Source organism: Galeopterus variegatus, unplaced genomic scaffold, assembly GCF_000696425.1.
Source record: "Galeopterus variegatus unplaced genomic scaffold, G_variegatus-3.0.2 Scaffold673, whole genome shotgun sequence".
Taxonomy (NCBI): Eukaryota; Metazoa; Chordata; class Mammalia; order Dermoptera; family Cynocephalidae; genus Galeopterus; species Galeopterus variegatus.
In genome coordinates, this window is record NW_007726784.1 from 483,680 (window position 1) to 507,029 (window position 23,350).

Here is a 23,350-nt window from a genome sequence, read left to right on the forward strand (position 1 = left end):
CAAAGGGGACGGCTGGCAAGAAGAGCCAAGAGACTGGAACTCTATGATGAGCATGCAGGTCAATCCTTATATGACTGTTAACGACAAATAAACCGGTAACTGGCCAGTGTGCACCTGTTACGACCACTACTCCCACTCGGGGAGATCGTTCCTATTGTCTCTGAGATTTCACCCAACAGGCCAGGCCGGAGGTGAGGAAATGTGGTGTGTAGGCCACATTGGGCCTGCCTGTCCATCCTGTGGACTCCATCCATCTTTTTACCGTCAAGGATGTACATTTGATGGGGAAACCCTAAATAGGATTTGGAGGAATCACAATGGAAATGCTGCCAAAGTGTGAAATTTTGCATGCTTCCGCAAAGCGGTAAAGCCCAAAACCTCGTGCAGTAAGGCCGCAGGCCCCGCCCCTCCCGCTTTACGTCTGACGTCACACGGCGCGGCCGGGCGCGGGCGTGCGAGGTTTAGGCGCCCAGGCTTTGAGGCTTAGGGTTTGCACTAGTGCATGTGTAGGCGTCCCGCTTTGAAATGCAGCGGGATTTAGTGAGTTTCCCGCTGTCTCCAGCGGTGCGAGTGAAGCTGGTGTCTGCAGGTTTCCAGACTGCTGAGGAACTCCTAGAGGTGAAACCTTCCGAGCTCAGCAAAGGTAACGACTACCGAGTGAAACAAACTGAGGCACACCGGCCGCCGTGGGCGCTGCATGGTCTTCGTTCTCCCGCCCCAGGCTTCCGCCTAGTCTCGGCCAGATGCTGCGGCCTCCCGCGACCGCGTCTACAACGTGAAACGGCGCCTTGACTCCACTTAAAAGTTGTCTGGTTAGGAGAACTGTGGTCGTGATTACATTTCTTAATTGCTTTCTCTCTAGCGGTGCCTGCTGGATGCTTTGAGGATTATCTCATTTATATTCAAAAGAACCTTCTGACGTGGTTCAGTATATGTGTGTCCAGCAGGTAGTTGAGAGGACTGATCTCTGATCTTGGGGAGGCTAAGTAACTTTTTACGATAACTGTGTTAGGAGATAGTGGAGCTAGAATTGAAAACCAGACAGGCTGTTTTATTTTTGCTGTTTCAAAATACAAAGGGTGGGGATTAAATTCCAGAACTCGTGTAAGACTAGAGACACTAAGCGAGAAAGGGAGTAGAATTCCCAGAACCTGGAAATAGCAGTACAAAAAAGACAGCTCTTCTGTTATGTACTTCACTGAAAAACCCAAAACATATTCCAGAGTACTGCAGATTATACGTTGGTGGGAACCACTGCATCCTGAGATACACAAAAATGAAGCTGGCTGTAGCCACTCTCGCTGTGCACATTACACTGTGATATGCCCAGACCTATGCTAGTCACTGAAGAAAATAGGGCAGAATTTTAAATAATTGCCTTTAACCATGGAAAATCAGGAGGTTTCAACTCACCACTCAGGAGTTTAACTTCTGTAGGCTGGCCCTTTTCTCAGCTGGTCAGAGCGCGGCCTTGAACACCAAGGTCAAGGATTCAGATCCGCATACTGGCCAGCCACCAGGGGAAAAAAGGAATAAATATTGTAGACCCAGCGTTCACAGTTTTAATCATAACGCAGACTGTACCCCAAAGTTTGATGGGCTCTTTTTCTTTCAACAAATTGTTTTTCCAAAGAAGAAGTGAGGGACTCAACAATAATTGCTAATGATTGTTGACCATTTTGGGGTGGCCTTGGTATTCTATGAAGCTTTTTCTGTGTATTGTCTTATTCCCATTTTATAGAGGAAAAAAGTATGAGACACAAAAAAGTAACTTGCCCAAAGTCACACAGTAAGTGGTGCAGTCAGAATTTACAAACCCAAGCAATCTGACTCCAGAATTCAAGCTCTTGAATAGGATTTTAATTTCTTAAATACTTATCACCAACATTGTCTTGTATTAGCACCAGCTTTATAGTTCATATCCTTGCTAAATCAAGCACTGATATATGAAACTAACAAGTGATGTCCTCCCATTTTTTTTTAATTTTTAAAATTTTTAAAAAATTTTGTTTCTCACGCACGCAAGTGTTTTTTTGTTTTTGTTTTTGTTTTTCCCTTTCTTTTCTTTTTTTTTTTTTTTTTTGGCAGCTGGACTTTTTTTTTTTTTTTTTTTCCCTTTTTTTTTTTTTTTTTTTTTTTTTTTGGCAGCTGGACAGTACAAGGATTGAACCCTGGACATTGGTGTTATCAGCACCATGCCCTAATCAACTGAACTAACCTGCCAGCCCATCACCACTATTTCTTTAGCAGTTTGTTTTGTAATTGCTATTTTCTCTTCTCCAGCCATATTATCATATAGGAGTGAAATTGTATGGTTGAGGAAGTATAAGTGTATTACTTGAATTTTTATGCATCGAATAATTGTTCTCATTAAGTAGTTTGGAGTGATACATGAATTTTTTATGTCAGTGTTTCTATGAAAAGTTTTTATTATGAATTATACATGCACATGTACTTCTTAAAGCTGTACCTTGTTTTAGGTAGTTAAGCCATTTTCATTCTTATCTGAGAAATAATATGTATACCTTATGGGAGCAAGATAAATATGGCTTCATAAGACTGAAAGGAATAGTAACAGGACTGACTGCTAGTACATTTTTATTTCTACCTCCTGAGATACTCTTGTAGGTACCCAGAAATACTTTAGTTGAATTCTGTTTTTCAGGCAATAGGTAAATCTTTATGTGATGACTGAAAAAACAAAAAGATGCCTTTTTTTAACTTGAAAAATTAAATAGTTAATGGAATGTCATATTTTTATGTTTCTCTACTCTCAGCATCACTCTTGTTATCTAAAATTTAAAATTAACAAGACAACCCATTATGTTAGACTGTTAAATCTCTAAAAATCAGGGTTTGGTTTCTTTTCCTTATTTTACTTTCAGAAGTTGGGATATCTAAAGAGGAAGCCTTAGAAACTTTGCAGATTATAAGAAGAGAGTGTCTCACAAATAAACCAACATATGCTGGTACATCTGAGTCAGGCAAGAAGTGTACAGCGCTGGAACTTCTTGAGCAGGAGCACTCCCAGGGCTTCATAATTACCTTCTGTTCAGCACTGGATAATATTCTTGGGGGCGGAGTACCCTTAATGAAAACAACAGAAATTTGTGGTGCACCAGGTGTTGGAAAAACACAAATATGGTAAAATAAAATGTTCTGGTCTTAAGGGTGGGCTTAACATTTTATGTAAATAATAGAGTATTGTGCTGTAGTTTTATAGTCAAGAGACCAAAAAAAGGCATGTATGTACTCTTAATTTTATGTGTGTGTGCATCAAACGAAAATCAGTTGATATTAAAAAATGTTTCTTTTGACATTGTTAAACAGGTTAAACAGTCAGTCTTCTACTTCTATTAATTCACTCCTGAGAATATATTTGAAAGTCAATTTGAAAGTAGATTTATGTATGGGAAGTAGATTTATGTAATGGAAAGGATTCCATCCCCAGAGGCCTAAAAACCATTAAAAAGTCCTTCATAGTGGTTTTATAGGCACACCCTACCCTTAATCCAAGTATCAATTGATTCATATATATCTGGAGCTGTAGAGAGTTAGACATCTCTGTTGCCTTGGGGAGTATTTGCATTTACTTTTAGTGGTACGTAACTGGTCATTATCTGGAGTTTGAAAAACACTGCATTAGATGATCCTAATAATGGTTTGGTCATTTGACTTCTTTTTCTTAACAGTATGCAGTTGGCAGTAGATGTGCAGATACCAGAATGTTTTGGAGGAGTTGCCGGTGAAGCAGTTTTTATTGATACAGAGGGAAGTTTTATGGTGGATAGAGTGGTAGACCTTGCTACTGCCTGTATTCAGCACCTTCACCTTATAGCAGGAACACACGTGGGAGAGGGTAAGTTAGCAAATGATCCTCTTTTTTCTATATAATAAAAGTAATTTGAATTTGTGTTCATCTCAGACCTCAGCAAGAGATTTGGAGTGCAAAGTTTAATGACTTGACAGTTTTCTAGTGTTAAACTCTCATACCTCTGTTACAAAATGAGAAATTTCACGACCTGGACTGGCCTTTTTTCCCCTTTCACTTCTTACTGCAGGAGCTTTGGGGCAAAACCTATGTGTGTGTTTCAGCATATGACTTCAGATTATTATACTTCAACTTGTCAAGTGTAAGCTTGTTGTACACCTTGATATAAACAACTGTTGTTAAATGCATTCCAGTGTATATTGACCTCCATACTGGTTTGGAAACTGCATCTGGACATGTTTGGAACTTAAGCTGATTGACCTTTGGAGGCTTTAAGTATATATAAATTGACTTTATAACTGTGTTGATTGCATTGCTAATGTGATTGAGAGGTTTTTTTGGTGTTTGTTATGTGGAAATAAAGTGTTTGATTTTAAAACAACTTTTTAGAAAGGTAATTTATATTCAAGTTTTTGTCATTTCCATTACTTATAAAATTAAATGGCTTCTGGTTTGACTATTTTCTTTTTCTTTCTTTTTTTTTTTTTTAAAGATGACCGGGATCTTAACCCTTGACTTGGTGTTGTCAGCACCACACTCTCCCAAGTGAGCCAACCAGCCATCCCTATACGGGATCCAAACCCGTGGCCTTGCTGTTATCAGCACCACACTCTCCCGAGTGAGCCATGGGCCAGCCCTGGTTTGACTATTTTCTTTTGCTTTCTTTATTTTATTTTATTTTTGGATGTGCAGTTTTTATTTTTTTCTCTAGAAGTTTTAAGAAACATAATGCTTCTCATGAGATGACTGTGTTTCCTTTAAATGAGTGTAACAAGCTGGATTATTATTTTTTTCATGGAGATACTAAGTGTTCCATTTAACTAGTGATCATTATATAGATATAATGGATTCAGTAGACTGAATGCTATATACTGGCAGAATATGCCACCCCAATATATTCCACTTTGGCCTAAGGATTATTTTGAGCTGAAGGCAATTGAGAAGAAGCAGATAAAGTAAAGCTGTCTGCCCTCCCTCTATTTTCCTAAAAGCAGGACATAAATGTACAAAGGTGTCTCCTCTCCCTTCCCTATCAGGAATGACAAAGTTAGTGATTGGAGACAACTTTAGACCCTTATCAGCCTGGAGGCAGCATCAGAGGAATCTATGTAAACTTTACTAGCTAGCCTTTATCTTCCATTAGTTTCCCATATATTTGCCTTCCCATAATTTGCTACCCCTAGAGACTCAAAGTTCTTTTCCTTTGTCACTTCTCTTAAAATTTATTCTTTTGGTAAAATAAACCCAAATTCTAACCAAACCTTTGAATTACTAATCTATGGACCCCCGTGTGTTACATTCATGATGTACAAGTCAATAAACTTCTATATGTTTTTCTCTCATTAATCCTTGTTTTGTCAGTACGATTTACAGGACCTCAGCCAGAAAACCTAGGAGAGTAGTAGGAAAAAGAATTTTTCCTCTCTTCTTCTTTGGTGAAAACTTGACTTTTTTGTGTGCATGTATTTGCAATAGGCAATGTTTTTCTATTATAAAATATAGTTTCTTGGCTTTTTAACATTAAAATTTTAAATGCAATAAATTCTTTTCTGTCTGAAATATGTATAAAACCAAAGTGGTTATATTTTTAAAATCCAGTCTAAGGAGGATTTTATATCATTGTTTCTATGTAAATGTCAAATTATAGTACAGCATTAAAGGGGGAAAATGTGTTAAGTAAAACTTAGAGGCGGCCATTGTTTTAAACTAAGTTTCTGTACACTAGGCCTCAACGGACCAGACTAAAAATCAAAACGGAGTTACCCATGCTAAAGTTCCACATCACCAAACCCCCAAACAGCCAGTATCCCAAACAGTCCAATTTAAATTGTCAATCCAAAAATAAATAAATAAATAATTGTCAATCAGCATGATAATGAGATTCCCTTTGCTTTTATTTTTTTCTTTTGAGGCTGACAGGTATGGGGATTCGAACCTTGATCTTGGTGTTAACAATACTGCCCTTTAACCAACTAAGCTGTTTGGCCTGCCCCTCGCTCTGCTTAAATCCTTATGCAAAAGAAGTAGCCTGATGTTAACTAATCAGTTATTTTTCTATTCTGTTTCCCTGTCCCTGCTTTATAAGAAAAGTAGTAATACACTCTGTTCTTTGTTTCTACTTTCTTCAGCCTTTCTGTCCATAAAGCCAACCCCTTCTGCTCAGCTTATTGGAACATTTAATTCTATTTTATGGAATGAAGTGTTGCTTGATACTAGATCAAGTATCACTTGATACTTGATACTAGAATCTCAGTAAAGCCAATTGAGATCTTTAAACTAAATTTGTTGTAATTTGTCTTTTGACAAATGCTTCATTTGAACATATTTCCTTTGAGCTCTTAATTTGTAGTCCTATGGAAAAAAACAAGAAAGAGAAACTTATGTTACTTCTGTGCAATGGAAGCCAATGACTGGAAATATGAAAAGGCAGGCATTAAAACTCTAGTTGTATGTGTGTACAATTTATAGATAGCCTAGTATGTAAGGAACAGTGGAAAAGTGATAAGATGTCAGGAATTATGAAATGATAGTTTATAGTAATTTTATTTTGCTACACTTTTGTCATATTTCAATTAAAGTGAAGAGTTTTGTTATACAAAGTACAGCATTTTGTTATTTAAAAGTATTGTCTTCCTACAATCACCAGCATATCAAAATAGGTAAAACTAATTATTTTAAAATTGTTTTATTGTTTGTTTCAGAACACCAAAAAGCTTTAGAGGATTTCACACTTGAAAATATTCTTTCCCATATTTATTATTTTCGTTGTCATGACTACACAGAGCTACTGGCACAAGTTTATCTCCTTCCAGATTTCCTTTCAGAGCACTCTAAGGTATGGGACAAACTACAGAAATGTAACTAACCAAGTATATTTGGAGGTGTTTGATAAGCTTGAAAGGGCTGGCCAGTTAGCCCAGTTGGTTAGAGCATAGTACTGAGAACAGAAAGGCCCAGAGTTCCAGCCAGCCACCAGGGAAAAAGAAAAAAGATAAGCATGAAAAATAACTAAGTAATACAATAACATAAAATTAAAGTCAAAGCCAATTAAAACATCTCTTCTTTCCCTGCCCTACAGTTTATTTATTTTGCACACATGCGTGCTTGTACACGTGTGTGTGTGTGTGTGTGTGTGTGTGTGTGTGTGTGTAGTTTATGCCCAAAGTAAGAAATTGAAATAATATAAAAAGAGGTTCCACCTCCAGTAATAATAATATAGAAAGAGGTTCCACCTAAATAGCTCCTATCAAACAGACTTGTATAGAAAGATATGAAATGAAAAATGAAGACTTCCCTTTTGCTATTTCATCCTAGTCCTCTCCCCAAAGTTGACCACGATTAATATTTCTTGTGTCTTTACAGAAAAATTTTGTACATATTGCAGCATCTATCTCCTCATCTTTAACATTTGTTCATGGGATTACAATCTGATATTGTTCTATACCTTCCATTTTGGCTTAAAGTGTTTTGCATATGTTTCTGTATCAACACATAAGGATAGACCTCATTCTTTTTTCGGCTGTATTTTTTTATTTTTTGGCAGCTGGCTAGTACAGGAATCTGAACCCTTGCCTTTGGTATTATAACACTCAGCTATATATTACTTTATTTTAAGTAGGAAATTTAATTTATTTAACCAGTCCCCCATTTAACCAGTGAACTTTTATTTTATTTATTTATTTTAACCAGTGAACTTTTAGATAGTATTATTAATGGTTTGGTGATTATCCTTATACATATATCTTGGTGAATATTTGTTTATGGGGTAAATTCCATATTGGAATTTTAATCTTAAAGGGTATGTGTATCTTTATTTTTTTATTTTTTTATTTTTTTGTCCTTTTTGAGACCGGCCACACCGCGCTCAGCCAGTGAGAGCTGTGAGCACACCAGTCATCCCTATATAGGATCCAAACCCACGGCAGGAGCGCTGCTGAGCTCCCAGCGCCACACTCTCCCGAGTGCGCCACGGGCTCGGCCCTGTATATCTTTAATTTTGATAAACTTTTCCAAAAACAAAGATTCTCCTTGACCAAACTTGGCCCCCATCCTGCCTTTGGCCTGTCTGGCCCAGTCTAATCAAAGAATCCTGCTGTCAGTATCTCTCGCCTTTGATAATCTGATCAGCTTTGATATCTGATCAAGTTCCTCATTTCCCACCTTTAATGTATAAATCCTTGACCTACCTTTAGCAAGAATCCTGTTAGGTCAGTTTAGTAAGAATTCCCTTACCCTTGATGTCCCCTGTTAGTAATTTTCCTTTCACTGACCCCTTCCTTCACTCTACTCCTTGGCTGTAAATCCCCACTTGCCCTTGTTGTATTTGGATTTGAATATAATCTTTCTCCCCTGTTGTGATACCCCTATAGCAATAGTCTTGAAAAAAGTATTCCTTGCCATTTTATTTTTATTTTTTTATAAGGTAATAATTTGGGGGGGGCACAAAGCAAGTCTTAATGCATTTGAAAAGACTAAGATCATAGAAAATGTGTTCTCTGACCACAATAACAGAAGGAAATTTAGAAAATTCACAAATGTGTGGAAATTAAACAACACTCTCCTAGAGAAACAGTGAGTAAAAAGAAAAACCACAGGGAAATTTGAGAGTACTTTGAGAAAAACATCAAAGTGTAATATACCAAAATTTATAGAATGCCCAGTGCTTAGAGGAAAGTTTATATTCCTTACTGTTTTAAGAAGTGTTAGAGTAATTTTTTCTTTAACACAAATTGTTATTCAAAAAGGTTGCACCAATTTCCACTCTTATTAACAGTATATATCAATGCCTGTTACCCATCATCATGACCTTATGGATATTTTTGCCAGGATTCTACATAGAAAATGCTATCTCTTTGTTATTTGATTTACATTCTTCAGTTATTAATGAGATTGGACTTTTTTTTATATTGTGTAAGTTGGCTACCCTACAGTTTAAAAAAATTTGATCATTTAATATTTCTAGATGCTAAAAATTATATTATTCATTAACTACTAATGAAACAGTAAGGCTAGGCCTGTGAACTAAACTGACTCCATTTTCCCTGCAGAGGACACTTTGTTACTTTTCCACTCCTCAGTCATGAGACCCTTCACGGCAAATGATTACCCCATGGGCTGCCCTGACAAAACAGACTGAGATAAGAGAGGAAACAGACATCTACTGAGTTGCAAAACCCCTCCCCAAGGCTTGTTTACTATAATTGTAAAAGTTACCGATTAACCTTAAGGCCCCTTTAGGAATTCCCACCTGCGCACAAAGCATCAAGGTGACAGCTACAATGACCCTCCTGGGGTGAAAATGATGAACACCACTGCCTTTTTGGACCTACTGAGCGTGCACCCATGATGCAACCAGGAAGGACAGAATGGACCACCTCCAGTGATGCTGGCCTGCCACCCCTTAACTCCTTTCTCTATAAAAGACCCTGAACAGCTCCCCTCAGTGGGCTAGCTTTACTGTCGCTACCCCCCTTATGCATAAGTCTATCTCCTCTTTCAACAAAGTGTTGCTTGCTTTACTGTTGGGTACATTGTTTATTTCTATGACTTTGTAATCTGAGAGCTTAATTTAATCACTGGCTTTGGGTACTGGGGAGGACTCTAGCTGTAAGAGGCAGGTGGCCACTGGGACTATTTTGCTCCCATGTCTCTGCTGCTGGTAGATCTCTCCTGGAGTCCCTGGCCTAAATTCTGACAAGGCAAGGCTTTATTCTCTTTAGCTTTCTCTGATTTTTTGAGCCCTCTTCTGTTTGGTTGGATTGTATCCACTTCTGTATAGGTGCACCGTGGAGGGCTCCTGGCTATGCTTTGTTTTTATGATTTAAACCTAGTCGATACTTTTCTTCTTTCTGCTGAAACAGTGGGGAAAACTGCTTTTATCAATTACTGTTAATGGAATAGGTTGGACCCGCCGATTAGGACTAGGCTAAACTGGACCCCACTGCTCCTCTTTTCTCTTTGTTTGTTTGCTTGGTTAGACATTTAGTTGAGTACCGGTAATCTGAATTAACCTTCCCGTAGAGGATTCCTAAAGCAAATGTACTTCACAGGGCCTGGTTTTCCAAAGCCTTGCAGTTTCAAATATTGACCTTGCGGAGGACTGGAAGTTTTCCTCAGGCTATAAAGTCTCTGGTATAAGATAAAGAATTCTAACAGCAAGGTTGCTGGCGCAAGGGCAGACTAGTTACTGATTGATGTGTAAAGATACTGGAAAATTGCTGGAGGGAGAAGAAATGTTTGCTAAGATCAAGCTTTTGTTGGTGGATCACTTAATTGTCCAGTGGAATGTCATCTGACTTATTTCACTGAAAGTTACCAGTCTATATTGTTAAACTATAACCCAACCTATGTTCTCTTCCTGTAACTTCGTGGTCTGGAAAATAAATGCAGGAAGAAAACCCCAATTCGGGGATAACTTCCCAAAGGAAGGGATGCCTCTCACTTGAGGGTTCCAGGGAAGTTAACTACTTCTGGACTTCTCACTGCTCAGAAGAGATGGGCTGTGAGTAATCCTTTGTGGCTCCATCACCCAGGGGAAGTGGGGTGACAAATCCGTGGGGGACAAAGCAATACCTTCCAATCCTTGCATCAACTTTTGGACTTTCAGGTCGTTTGTTTAAGGCAAGAGGGCAAGCCGAGCCTGACCTGTCAGTAATGCTAACCAATAACCTTCTCTTTTAATATGTTCATCATGGAGTAATAGTCACTCTAATGGTTTGACTCCTCCCTGAGGCACTAAATGCTAAAGATAGGTTTGGGATATTGCAGGAAATTGACACTTGTTGGGAAGTGATGGGGAGCCATTTCTTTTCATGGGCCTACTGAAAACCCTTTCATTTCAGGTTTTTTGGAGGAAGGGGTACTGGAAGTGTATTTTCTGTTTTGTTTCATTTTGTTTTTTAATCCAGTGGCAACTTACTTTTGATAATGCAATTATAAGGTCAGATGCTAATTTGACCCATGGATCTGGGGCTGGCTGTTATCTCAGACTGGGCTGAGATTTCTGCTCATTCAAAATGCAGTGCCAATAAAAAAAAAAAAAAAAGCAACGTCCCAGTAATTCTCCATCTTTAGTGTGCATTTCACCTGGAGGGCTTGTTAAAGTGTAAATGGATGGACCCTACCTCCAGAGTTCTGATTCATTATATGGATATGGCCTGATAATTTGCATTTCCAATAAGTTCTGATGTGAGAACCATTGCTTTTAAATGCTTAGATGTCCTTAAATGCTCAGCTTTTGCGGGGAGGATTGGCCAGTGTAGGGATTGATATCATCTGAACTAATCAGTCAGCCCATAAATGCTTAGCTTTAGTAAGAAAGGATAAACAGCAGGGGGTTTTGGCCTTGGAAATGGGGGATGAGTACTGTGTATGGAAATAGCCTTAAAAGGTTGGGAAGCCTTTTAAATTTACAGCCTTTCCCTACTCCCCCTGGCTTTGTCTCTGAAATGAGGTTATTTCGGGAAGGAAAAACTTTTCCTGTGCTCTCTTAGGTTAGTTTCCTGGGGGCTTGAAAACTAAATTGAATTGGAGGGCACCCAGCTGGTGTACACTGCGGAATTGATTGATTGATTGCTTGCCAGTGGGGAGAAATTATCACACATTTGGTCACAGAAGTCAGTTTTCAGTGAACATAGTTGCTGATAAGAGTATAGGGGAAACACTTAACTTCAGTGTATGTTTTTTTACAACAATCAGGTCCTAAACATCAATCAGAATTTTTATTAGTTGAGTTATTCACTGAGCTAACATTTCAGCTTTTCTCATTGAATCAACTTGCTGCCCTTTTTGAAAATCACTTGACTGTGATGTGTGAGTTTATTTCTGGACTGTATTCTATTGATGTGTATGTCTACTCTTCTGCCATTACCACATAGTTTTTTTTTTTTTTGGTCTTTTTGTCTTTTTTCGTGACTGGCAACGGATCGCAACCCTCGGTGTTGCCCCCGCCCCTTGCTCAGCCAGTGAGCGGCCGGTCTGCATGTGGGATCCGAACCCTCGTCGGGAGTGCCGCCGCACTTCCCAAGCGGCGCACTGTAGCAGTGCGCCACCGGGCCGGCCCTACCACATAGTTTTGATTTCTGTAGCTTTATAGTACATTTTGAAAGTGGGACCTGTGAGTCCTCCAACTTTGTACTTTTTTTTCCCCAAGATTGTTTTGGCTGTTTGGAGCCCCTTGCAATTCCATATGAATTTGACGATTGGCCTGTCTATTTCTGCAGAAAGGCAGTTGGAATTCTGATAGAGATTACATTGCATCTGTAGTGCTCTGGCTCTGTCGGAATCCTGCCAACATTGCAAATTGTTGGGCCAGGCCAATGTGGGAATCCTGCTGAGGTCGCCAATTGTAAAGCTCTTTTACCTGCTCGTAATCCTGCTGACTGGGCCAGTTGTCAAGCTAGGGCCCCTCGCTCAGCCAGTGAGCGGGAACCGGTCTGTATGTGGGATCCGAACCCTCGTCGGGAGTGCCGCCGCACTTCCCAAGCGGCGCACTGTAGCAGTGCGCCACCGGGCCGGCCCTACCACATAGTTTTGATTTCTGTAGCTTTATAGTACATTTTGAAAGTGGGACCTGTGAGTCCTCCAACTTTGTACTTTTTTTTCCCCAAGATTGTTTTGGCTGTTTGGAGCCCCTTGCAATTCCATATGAATTTGACGATTGGCCTGTCTATTTCTGCAGAAAGGCAGTTGGAATTCTGATAGAGATTACATTGCATCTGTAGTGCTCTGGCTCTGTCGGAATCCTGCCAACATTGCAAATTGTTGGGCCAGGCCAATGTGGGAATCCTGCTGAGGTCGCCAATTGTAAAGCTCTTTTACCTGCTCGTAATCCTGCTGACTGGGCCAGTTGTCAAGCTAGGGTTGGATCTGAAGCTCACAGACCCCTCAAGCCTGTTGTCCAGATTAGGTCACAAACCCTTCACACTCCAGGCTGGGTCCCCAGACCCCTCACACACAGGTCTGTGAGCTAGGTAACAAGCAAACAGGTCCTTAGAAGCCGTAGGTTGAAAGCATGGTTGTGTGGGCAGTGGCTGCCCAAGGCAGACACCAGCCAAGGTCGCAGTGCCATGCATGCACACCAATTCCACCCCCACACAACATATTCACAAAGAATGTGCTGCACAACCCCCAACCTGCCCTGAGGCGAGGGACCTGACTAAACTATTCTATTTTCCCAACAGCATCTAAAGATCAATTTGAGTATACTAGTATTGCCATCTTAATAATATTAAGTCTTTCAATCCACTAGTATGGGATACCTATTTATTTAGGTTTTCTTTTTCTTTCCAGAATGTTTTATAATTTTCAATGTACAAGTATTCCTAAGTATTTTATTCTTTTTGATGCTATTGTAAGTGGATCGTTTTCATGGTATTGTTTTTTAATTTCATTTTTCGATTGTTTATTGCTAGTGTGTAGAAATAAAACTGATGTTTGGAAGTTGATGTTGTGTACTGCAACTCTGCTGAATTTGTTTTTTAGCTTTAGTAGTTTTTTTACATAGATTTTTTAGGATTTTCTATATATAAAATCTATTAATATATGTATATGTATGTATATAATGTTATATATATGTAATCTTTTAATAGAGATAGTTTTAGTTCTTTCCAATTTAGATGCTTTTTATTTCTTTTTCTTTTCCTTTTTTTTTTTTTTTTTTTTTTTTCGTGACCGATAAGGGGATCACAACCCTTGGCACAGTGTTGTCTGCACCACGCTCAGCCAGTAAGCGCACCAGCCATCCCTATGTAGGATCCGAACCCGCAGTCTCAGCGCTACCAGCACCACACTCTTCCGAGTGAGCCAAGGGGCTGGCCCACCTTTTTGTTTTTTTGTTTCTTAGTTTGCCTAATTGCTCTGGTTAGAATTCTAGTATAATGTTGAAAAACAGTGATGAAAGCAGGCATCTTTGTCTTGTTCCTGATCTTAGGGGAAAAGCTTTCAATCTATCACCATTAAATAAGTTAAATAAGTTGATCTTCATTATTCACCGATTATGTAATTATGTATTTGTATACACACAAAAATTTATTTGAAACCCCAAAATTAATACTAACAGTGCTTATGTAGTCATTTGCAAATGTATTTTTCAGTTCAGGCTGCAATAATAAAAATACCATGGACTGAAGGGCTTAAATAACAGAAGTTTATTTTCTTTTTTTTTTTTTTCCTTTTTTTTGTCTTTTTTTTACTGACCGGTAACTGGATCGCAGCCCTCAGTGTCGCGCCCGTACCAGGGACCGGCAACGGGATCGCAACCCTCGGTGTTGCGCCCGCACCGCGCTCAGCCAGTGAGCGGGAACCAGTCTCCACATGGGATCCGAACACTCGGCGGGAGTGCCACCGCGCTCCTAAGCGGCGCACTCTCCAGTGCGCCACCGGGCCGGCCCAGAAGTTTATTTTCTTATACTTCTGGAGGCAGAAGTACAAAATCAAGGTTCTGGCTGATTTGGTTTTTGGCAAGGGTTCTCTTCCTGGCTGGCTCACAGACAGCCACTTTTTCTCTGTGTCCTCACATGGTGGTGAGTTAGAGAGAGAGAGTGAGCTCTCTGGTGTCTCTTCTTATAAGAACACTAATCCTATTGGATCATGGCCCCTCCTTTATGACCTCATTTAACTTTGATTACTTTCTTAGAGGCCCATTCTCCACATATAGTCATATTGGGGGTTAGAAGTTCAATATATGGGGGCCGGCCTGGTGGCGCACTGCTACAGTGCGCCGCTTGGGAGCACGGCGGCACTCCCGCCGAGGGTTCAGATCCCACATACAGACCGGCTGCTCACTGGCTGAGTGAGGTGCGGGCGCAGCACCGAGGGTTGCGATCCCGTTGCCGGTCCTGGTCCAGTACGGGCGTGACACTGAGGGTTGCGATCCGTTGCCGGTCACGAAAAAAGACAAAAAGAAAAAAAAAAAAAGAAGTTCAATATATGAATTTTGGGGGACACAGTTCTGTCGCTAGCAGTAGATATATGTAGAGTGGGGAAAGATTTAGTCATCGTATGCATATATTCCCAACAAAGTGAATAAGGTGATATTCTCTGCCTTCTTGTTTTCTCTCATACTGTAAACAATGTCCTTTTCAGGGTCTATTTAATGCCACATTTTTGTATTATTGGGTTTTGTTTGTTTGTTTTGTTTTGTTTGTGATTTCACTGTTTAAAATGCCCATCAAGTGTAGTGCTGAAGTGTTGGCTAGTGATCTAAACATGTCTTTAAGTAAAAACATACATAAAATAAAGCTATATATTTATTGGTTGATGAAAATGTTGTGACCAGAGGGTCACAGAAACCTAACCCTGTATTTTCCCTAGGAGCAATAGTTCAGTGTTCACTAATTCAGTGTTGGTGTTAGCTCTGTAGAACCTGACTACCATGAATTATGAGAATCAACTTTACGATATTAGCTGTGGGTTTTCTTAGATGCTTTTTATCAGTTGGTTTCTAGTATTGTTAAATCTTCCCTTTCCTTGTTTATTTTTTGTCCAGTTGTTCCACCCATCGTTGAATGTGGGGTGTTGAAGTCTCCAACAATTATTACAGAACCATCTTATTTTTTTTTTCAATTTTGCCAGGTTTTTCTTTATATATCATAGGCTCTGTTATCATGTGCATATATGTTTACAATTGTTATATCTTCTTGATGGATTGACCCTTTTATTATTATTCAATACCCATTTTTGTAGATCTTTGTCTCTTGTAAAAAAATCTATTTTGTGTTATATTAGTATAGCCACTCCAGCCCTCTTTTGGTTGTTGTTTCCATTGAATATCATTCTCCATCCTTTCACTCTTAATCCATTTGTATCTTTAAATTTGGGTTATTATTTTGGGGGGTAGAGGAGGCTGGCCTGTGTGGGGACCCAAACCCTTGACCTTAATGTTCATAATGTAGTGTTCTAACCAACTGAGCTAACCAGCCAGCCTCCATCTTTGGATCTAAAATGAGTCTTTTGTAGATAGTGTATAGGTAGGATCATTTTAAAAATCTATTCTGTCAGTTGCCTTTTAATTGGAGAGTTTAATCTATTTACATTTAATGTATTTACTGATAAGGAGGCACTTCTGCCATTTCTCAATGTATTTTCTACACGGATCATTTCAGGTGTAAGAAATAGACACTTTTTCTTCTTATACAGTGAACACAACACAGAACACTTCTGTAACCAAAATCTATAGGAGTTCCCCTTCCCCACATCAAGCAGTTCTGTGACACCAGCTAAGTGTTCTGTAATTCACTTTAATTCTGACACTTTCTACCTGGAGTAGAGTCAGATCCCATAATTTAAGGATTCAGTCCCATAAGATTGCCCCCCTGTCAAGACAACAGTACCAAGTAGCAGGTTGTCACCTATACTTCTGACCAACTGGCTATAAATCAGTGTTCCTGTGCCCGCTTCTTTAGGATTGATTAGTTTTTCGGGACAGCTCACAGAGCTCAGGGAAACATGTTTATCAGTTTATTATAAAGGATATTACAAAGGATACAGATGAACAGCCAGATAGAAGATATGCATAGGGCAAGGTATGTGAGAAGGAGCACAGAGCTTCCATACCCTCTCTAGGCATAACACCCTCCAGGAGCCTCTGTGTGTTCAACAATCCAGATGCTCTCTGAAATCTGTCCTTTTGGAGTTTTTTAATGGAAGCTTTATTAGTAGGTATGATTGATCACATCATTAGCTATTAATAATCACCTCAACTCTCAGCTCCCTCTCTCCCAGATTTGGAGGATGGGATTGAAAGTTTTAACCCTCTCATTACATGGTTGTTTCCCCTGGCAACCAACCCCTAATTTGGACACTATCTAGGAACTCACCAAGAGTTACCTTATTAGAACAGAAGAGGCTCCTATCACCCAGGAAATTCTAAGAGATTTAGAAACTCTCTGTCCGATGCTCTTATCACTCAGGAAATTACAAAGGTCTTAGAAGCTCTGTGTTAGGAACCCTGGTCAAAGACCAAATATGAGAGCAAAAGATTCTTCTAGTACCACTGTCCACAAGAGTTTTAGGAACTCTATCTCAGGAACCAGGGATAGAGACCAATTATGTATTTCTCATTATATCACTGTCACATCATGTTTCTGAATTCCTCCATTAGTGCCTTCTCTTTTGTTGGATAGATATATTCTGGTGTACCATTTTGATTATTTTCTCATTTCCTTTACTATATATGTTTTATTTTCTTAGTAGTTGCTCTAGCGTTATTGTTAACATCTTAATTCATAGAAATCTGGTTTGAATTAATACCTACTTAGTTTCAATAGTATACAAAAACTTTAGTTCTCTGTAGTTCCATTTACCGCCCCCCGTTATATTGTTATTGTCACAGATTACATCTTTATACATTGTGTACCAATCAACATAGACTTAGAATTATCATTTTATGTAGTTGTCTTTTTTTTTTAATTATTTTTTATTTTATTTTTTTATTTTTTTTTCCCCTTTTTGTCTTTTTTCGTGACCGGCAACGGATCGCAACCCTCAGTGTCGCGCCCGTACCAGACCGGGACCGGCAACGGGATCGCAACCCTCGGTGTTGCGCCCACACCTCGCTCAGCCAGTGAGTGGCCGGTCTGTATGTGGGATCTGTACCCTCGGCGGGAGCGCCGCCGCGCTCCCAAGCAGCGCACTGTAGCAGTGCGCCACTGGGCCGGCCCCTGTAGTTGTCTTTTAAATTGTATAGTAAGAGGAGTTACAAAGTAAAAAGTCATTAATGCTGACTTTTATTTAACTAGTTACATTTAACAGTGTTCTTTATGTGGATTCTAGGTACAGTCTAGTGTTCATTTCAGCTGGAAAGACTCCGTTTAGCATTTCTTGCAGGACAGGTCTACTAATGATGAACTGTCTAAGAATGTCTTAACTTCTGCTTCATTTTTTAAGAATACTTTTGCCAGATATAGACCTCTTGGTTGATAGTTGTTTTTGTTTTTGTCATCAGTTAGATTATGTCATCCTATCACCTTCTGGCTTTTGATAACCATTAAATAAATATATAAGACCTTACATGATCTGATTTTTCTTATCTTTCCATTGGTATGCTGGTAAATGTTTAATGACTATACATGTGTGTATGTATATATACACGTATGTAGACTATACATACACACATTTATTATAAGTTTTGCTAATATAAAGGATGTGTAGCACACAAGTTACAACTAATAAAATGTATAGTAATCTTTATTATAAATTTCATATAGCCAGTTGATTTTTACAGAAATCTTTTCTTGATTTGCTTTTTTTATTGAGGTGAAATTCACTTTTTTTTTTTTTTTTTTTAAAGATGACCAGTAAGGGGATCTTAACCCTTGACTTGGTGTTATCAGCACCACACTCTCCCTAGTGAGCCATCGGCCAGCCCTGAAATTCACCATTTTAAAGTGAACAATCCAGTGCAATTTGTACATTCATAATTTTGTGCAACCACCACCACTAGTTCCAAAGCATTTTCATCACCCCAAAATAAAACTTCTACCTGTTAAGTAGTTGCTCTCTATTCCTCCCTCTCCCCCAATTCCCCAGCAACCACCAATATATGTTCTGTCTCTAGAAATTTACCTATTCTGGATATTAATAAAATGGAATCAGACAATATGTGACCTTTTTGTGTGGCTTCTTCACTTCCTGTAATATTTCAAAGTTTATCCACATTGTAGCATGTTAGTACTTCATTCCTATTTATGGCTAAATAATATTCTACTGTATGTGTACACAACAATTTTTGTTTATCCTTTCATCAGTTGATAGACATTTGGAGTATATCTCCATCTTTTGACAGTTGTTAATTATGCTGCTATAAGCCTGTATGTACATGTATTTCTTGCACTATCTTTCAGCTCTTTCAGGTATATACCTAGGAGTGGAATTGCTGAGTCATGTGATAATTCTATGTTTAACTTTTTGAGGAACTGCCAAACTCTTTTCTACAGTAGCTGAACCATTTTACGTTCCCACCACCAACATATGAGGTTTTTATTAATTTGAATTTTTCTAAACTCATATATCTGAATCCAGTCTATACCATTATTTGGCAAAATGAAGCTACTAGTAAATACTTGATTGCTGTCTACTTCAGGAATGATCATATCATTGACGAACAAGTACTATTTTAATATGAATGTAGGTTTTGCTAAAGTTAACAAATATGATGAAAGTAAGACAATAAAGGTGTAATTTTTTTGCTGAATTGGCTGGAGTTTTTTTTTTTTTTTGGTGACTGGCCAGTATGGAGAGCTGAACCCTTGACCTTGATATTACAATACTGTGCTCTAACCATTTGAACTAACTGACTAGCTCCAAATTGGTTAGTTTTCTAATACTAGAGAATATTTCCTCAATTTTTTGTACAATTCAAAATGTGATGGCTTGAGATACCACATATTTTTTAAATTCAATCTGATTTTGACATTTTCTCCATCAATTTATTAAATAGACTTTTAATAGACAACCAATAAAACAAGCCCTGATTTGGAGGTGTTCTGTTTGCTGATTTCCATGGAGAAAATACTCTTACCATGGCTGACTTCAAGCTTCCAATGTGATGTCATTGAACATGAAGTAGAGAAGAGACAATGTACACTATCACATCATAATATATAGTGTTTTCACTATAAGAGTACTATAGCTGATATTCAAATATGGTAAAATGTTTAGGAAGTAAAGAGTTTTGAGTATTATTCATCTTTTAAGATAATTTATCTACTCATTCATATAGTTTAATTTTTTAAATGGCTGTGTTTAATGACTACCTCTTAGAATTTCTGAAAATTAATTGGAGAAAATACTCTTATTATGGCTGACTTCAAGCTTTCAATGTGATGTCACTGAATATGGAGTAGAGAAGAGACAATGTATACTATCACATCATAATATATAGTGTTTTCACTTATAAGAGTACTATAGCTGATATTAAAATATGGTAAAATGATCAGGAAGTAAAGAGTTTTGAGTATTTATTACTCATACTTTAAGATAAGTTATCTACTCATTCATATAGTTTAATTTTTTTAATGACTGCCTCACAGAATTTCTGAAAATGTAGCACTTGGCTCAGTTGGCTGTAGTATTTGGCTTCAGCACACCACTGTACTTGTCTGATGTTATTTCTACTATTCCACCTCTCATTACTTTCTTTCTGACCCTTATATATATGAAACTTGTTTGAATTTTGGGGCCTTTGCTCTTCTTGTTCCTTATATATAGGCTCTTTCCCTCCTAGACATTCTCATCCAAGACTCAGTTCTGTTGCCTGCCTTCTCATTCGTGCCTTCTCACATTCAGTCTAAGTTAGCCTTCCTCTACCCCATCACCTACTTTATCCCTTCACTCAGTTTTATTTTCTTCATAGCTCCTATTATTATCATAAATTATATCATTTATGTGTTTGTTTGCATGTTAAGAGTCTCTTACTCCACTAGAATATAAACTGTAAGAGAGCAGGGACCTTCTCTTATTCAAGATGGTGTCCTCAGTGCCTAGAACAGTGACTAGCATATAGTAAGTGTCTAATATTTGCTTGACGAAGAAATGCATAATCTAAATAAAAGATTAAAGAATGGCTTATTTAGACATTGCATCACAAAAGCCTCTTTAACTTAACTTTTACTAGACAGAAAAAAATACAGCCTTGTTGTTTTTGGTTTTTTTACATTTAGGTTAATTTTCAGATTCCTTTTGATTTTGGATCTTAGGTTTATATGTTGATGTATTACTCTAACTTTACTGTTTATATATCAATAGACGTCATGCACCACATAATGACATTTCAGTCATCGACAGAGCACAAGTATGACAATGGTCCCATAGACTATAATGGCATGTGGCTATACCATATAGTCTAGTTGTATGGTATGCTGTACCATCTTAGTTTCTGTAAGTACCCTCTATGATGTTCGCACAACAAAAATTGCTTAACAACACATTTCTTAGAACATATTACCCATCATTAAGCAATGTATAACTGTATAACTTCTCTGAATTATTTATAATTCAAATAATTATAAGTGAAGCCTTTTTATTATAGTTTCACTTATAATTACTTGGGTATATAATAAGTGAAACTGTCACAAAAATGCTTATTAATCTATAGGTAAAGCTTGGTTGGGATTCAAAACATATCTTCTTCATGGTGAATTCTGTATTAACAGATTCTGTAATAGTTACTTGCCCCATAGTATATATTAAATTAAGGGGAAAAAGTGTACCAAGAATTAAATTTTTGAAGAAGATATTATAATTTAATATTTGAAGGGTTTTTTTAAACATAAAAGGAACTCTGAAGGTAAAATCTGTATATTGAGAAATTTGTTTTACTAAGACTTCAAATGTGCTTTTATCAGTGGAAGACACCTCTGTAAAAACTGTGTATAGTGGCAAATTATAAGAAAATTATAATTTTTTTTTAATTACTCTTTTTAAGTTGATAAATTATCGGACTAGAATATATTTTAACTTTTGGTGATTACTACAGAAAGCATTGGATGAATAGATTTATAACTCTCTAAAAGAAAAGCCTTTCTTTGGAGAGTTGGAAATCCAGGATTTTAAGGGTTTTTTTCCTGTAACAGACTGTGCTTTTCAGATGCCATTTTTATTATTGTAATTTGAATACTAAATGTTGTTATCTCTTCTGTATTTAGGTTCGATTAGTGATAGTGGATGGTATTGCTTTTCCTTTTCGTCATGACCTAGATGATCTATCCCTTCGTACTCGGTTATTAAATGGCCTAGCCCAGCAAATGATCAGCCTTGCAAATAATCACAGATTAGCTGTAAGTATTACTAGTTAAGAGGGTTTTATAGTAAAGTCAAGACCGTTTAAAATATCAATGTCTAGAAATAGCAAAACAGAATTTGCCTAACTAAAAGTAAAAAATATAAATTTGTACTTTTGAGTGTAATTTTGTTTTGGTTTCTATAAAAAATTAATTTCAGTTATAAGAGTTGTATATTAGTTTTTCAGAAAAATAACAAGCATAATCAATATGTCTTTTAAAAAATGGAGGACTTTGATAAAGAAATGTTACCATTGGTAATTGCAGTGTTTTGTTTTGTTTTTTGTCTAAATATACTTGACGTTTTTTCAAGTGAGCTCTTCCAACATCCACATTTTTCTTTTACTCTGAGTCTTTCCTATATAGTGTACAATTGCAGACTCAGAAGGATTGAAAAATTCCTAGTGTAATTTAAAGCAACCTATATGTTTTGAGGTAGAGCTAATTATTCTAGATTTGAAATGTGAGAGAGGTAAATATAAGTTCAGAAGTAAAGAGATAAAAAGGAATGAGGTGAAACTATTTTTGTTTTTCGAACTGCCTGTTTGCCATCACTTCACACTCTGCAACCCCATCCCACCAGTGACACAAATATACACACTTGTCTGGGAGGGAGATGGAAGATCAAAACTTTTACTTGATTTCTTTGTCTTTCCCCTGATGATAGAGTCCTTAGCACATACCTGTAATGCATCATAAGTAAAGAAAGAACTTCCTCGATAAGATCTTTTCAAAACATACATCTTTTCTTTGCGTTTCCAGATTTTTTACCATATGCCGAAATGGATAGTGCCCTGTGTTTGAATTATTTTTTGTGATTAACTGTAATTTAGCATTTTGTTAATATCAGTAAAAAGTCCCCAGTAGGGGGCACTCAAGACTAATGGGTTGCATAGTTCCTCAGGTATTTGTCTTTGTTTTAATAGAATAGAATAGCTTTATCTTTTCTGATTAAAAAAGTAATCCACGATGCTCTCATGTTAGTGAGTTATCAGAATTTATTAACATAGTGTCACTGAAGTTTTTATACAACTCCTCATTGCTAAATTTGCCTTGTTTTTTGGACGTATGGGGGTGACAAACAAACAAAAAAAGTAACCCAAATGACAACATTGAATACTATGCAGTACTTAAGAAGAGTGGTGTAAATATAAATGTACTAACATGGGACAAGATATATCCAAATATATAATTAAGTGAAAAAATTGAAGTTGCGTAACAATATATTCAGTGTAATCCTACTTTTTAGAAAAATTAAAATTATATATATGCATTTATTTTTATATATATGAAGAAAAAGATCCAAAAGGATCAAAGAATTAACAGTGGTCACTTCTAGGGATAAGATTTTGTGCGACTGGGGACGTACTTTCCCCTCTTACTTTTTTTTTTTTTTTTTCCTTTTTGTCTTTTTTACTGACCGGTAACGAGATCGCAACCCTCAGTGTCACGCCCATACTGGGGACCGGCAACGGGATCACAACCCTCGATGTTGCGCCCGCACCACGCTCAGCCAGTGAGTGGGAACCGGTCTCCACATGGGATCCGAACCCTCGGCGGGGGCGGCGCCGCGCGCCCC

At 37.8% G+C, this 23,350-nt stretch overlaps 1 protein-coding gene across 4 annotated transcripts in view; it reads left to right on the top strand.

The window, feature by feature from the left end:
- Positions 1–423: 423 nt before the first annotated feature.
- Positions 424–23,350, top strand: part of RAD51C (RAD51 paralog C) — a 50,292-nt gene continuing 27,365 nt past the window's right edge. For 2 of the 4 annotated variants that reach the window (XM_008571270.1, XM_008571272.1), the window contains exons 1-5: positions 521–643; positions 2,886–3,144; positions 3,693–3,859; positions 6,694–6,827; positions 21,637–21,768. In XM_008571270.1, coding sequence (XP_008569492.1) covers positions 526–643; positions 2,886–3,144; positions 3,693–3,859; positions 6,694–6,827; positions 21,637–21,768 — 810 coding nt within the window. In that variant the 5' untranslated portion in view covers positions 521–525. Of the gene's footprint in view, positions 644–2,885; positions 3,145–3,692; positions 3,860–6,693; positions 6,828–21,636; positions 21,769–23,350 lie in introns of all 4 variants that reach the window. The other 2 variants (XM_008571269.1, XM_008571271.1) reach the window with 2 other exon arrangements.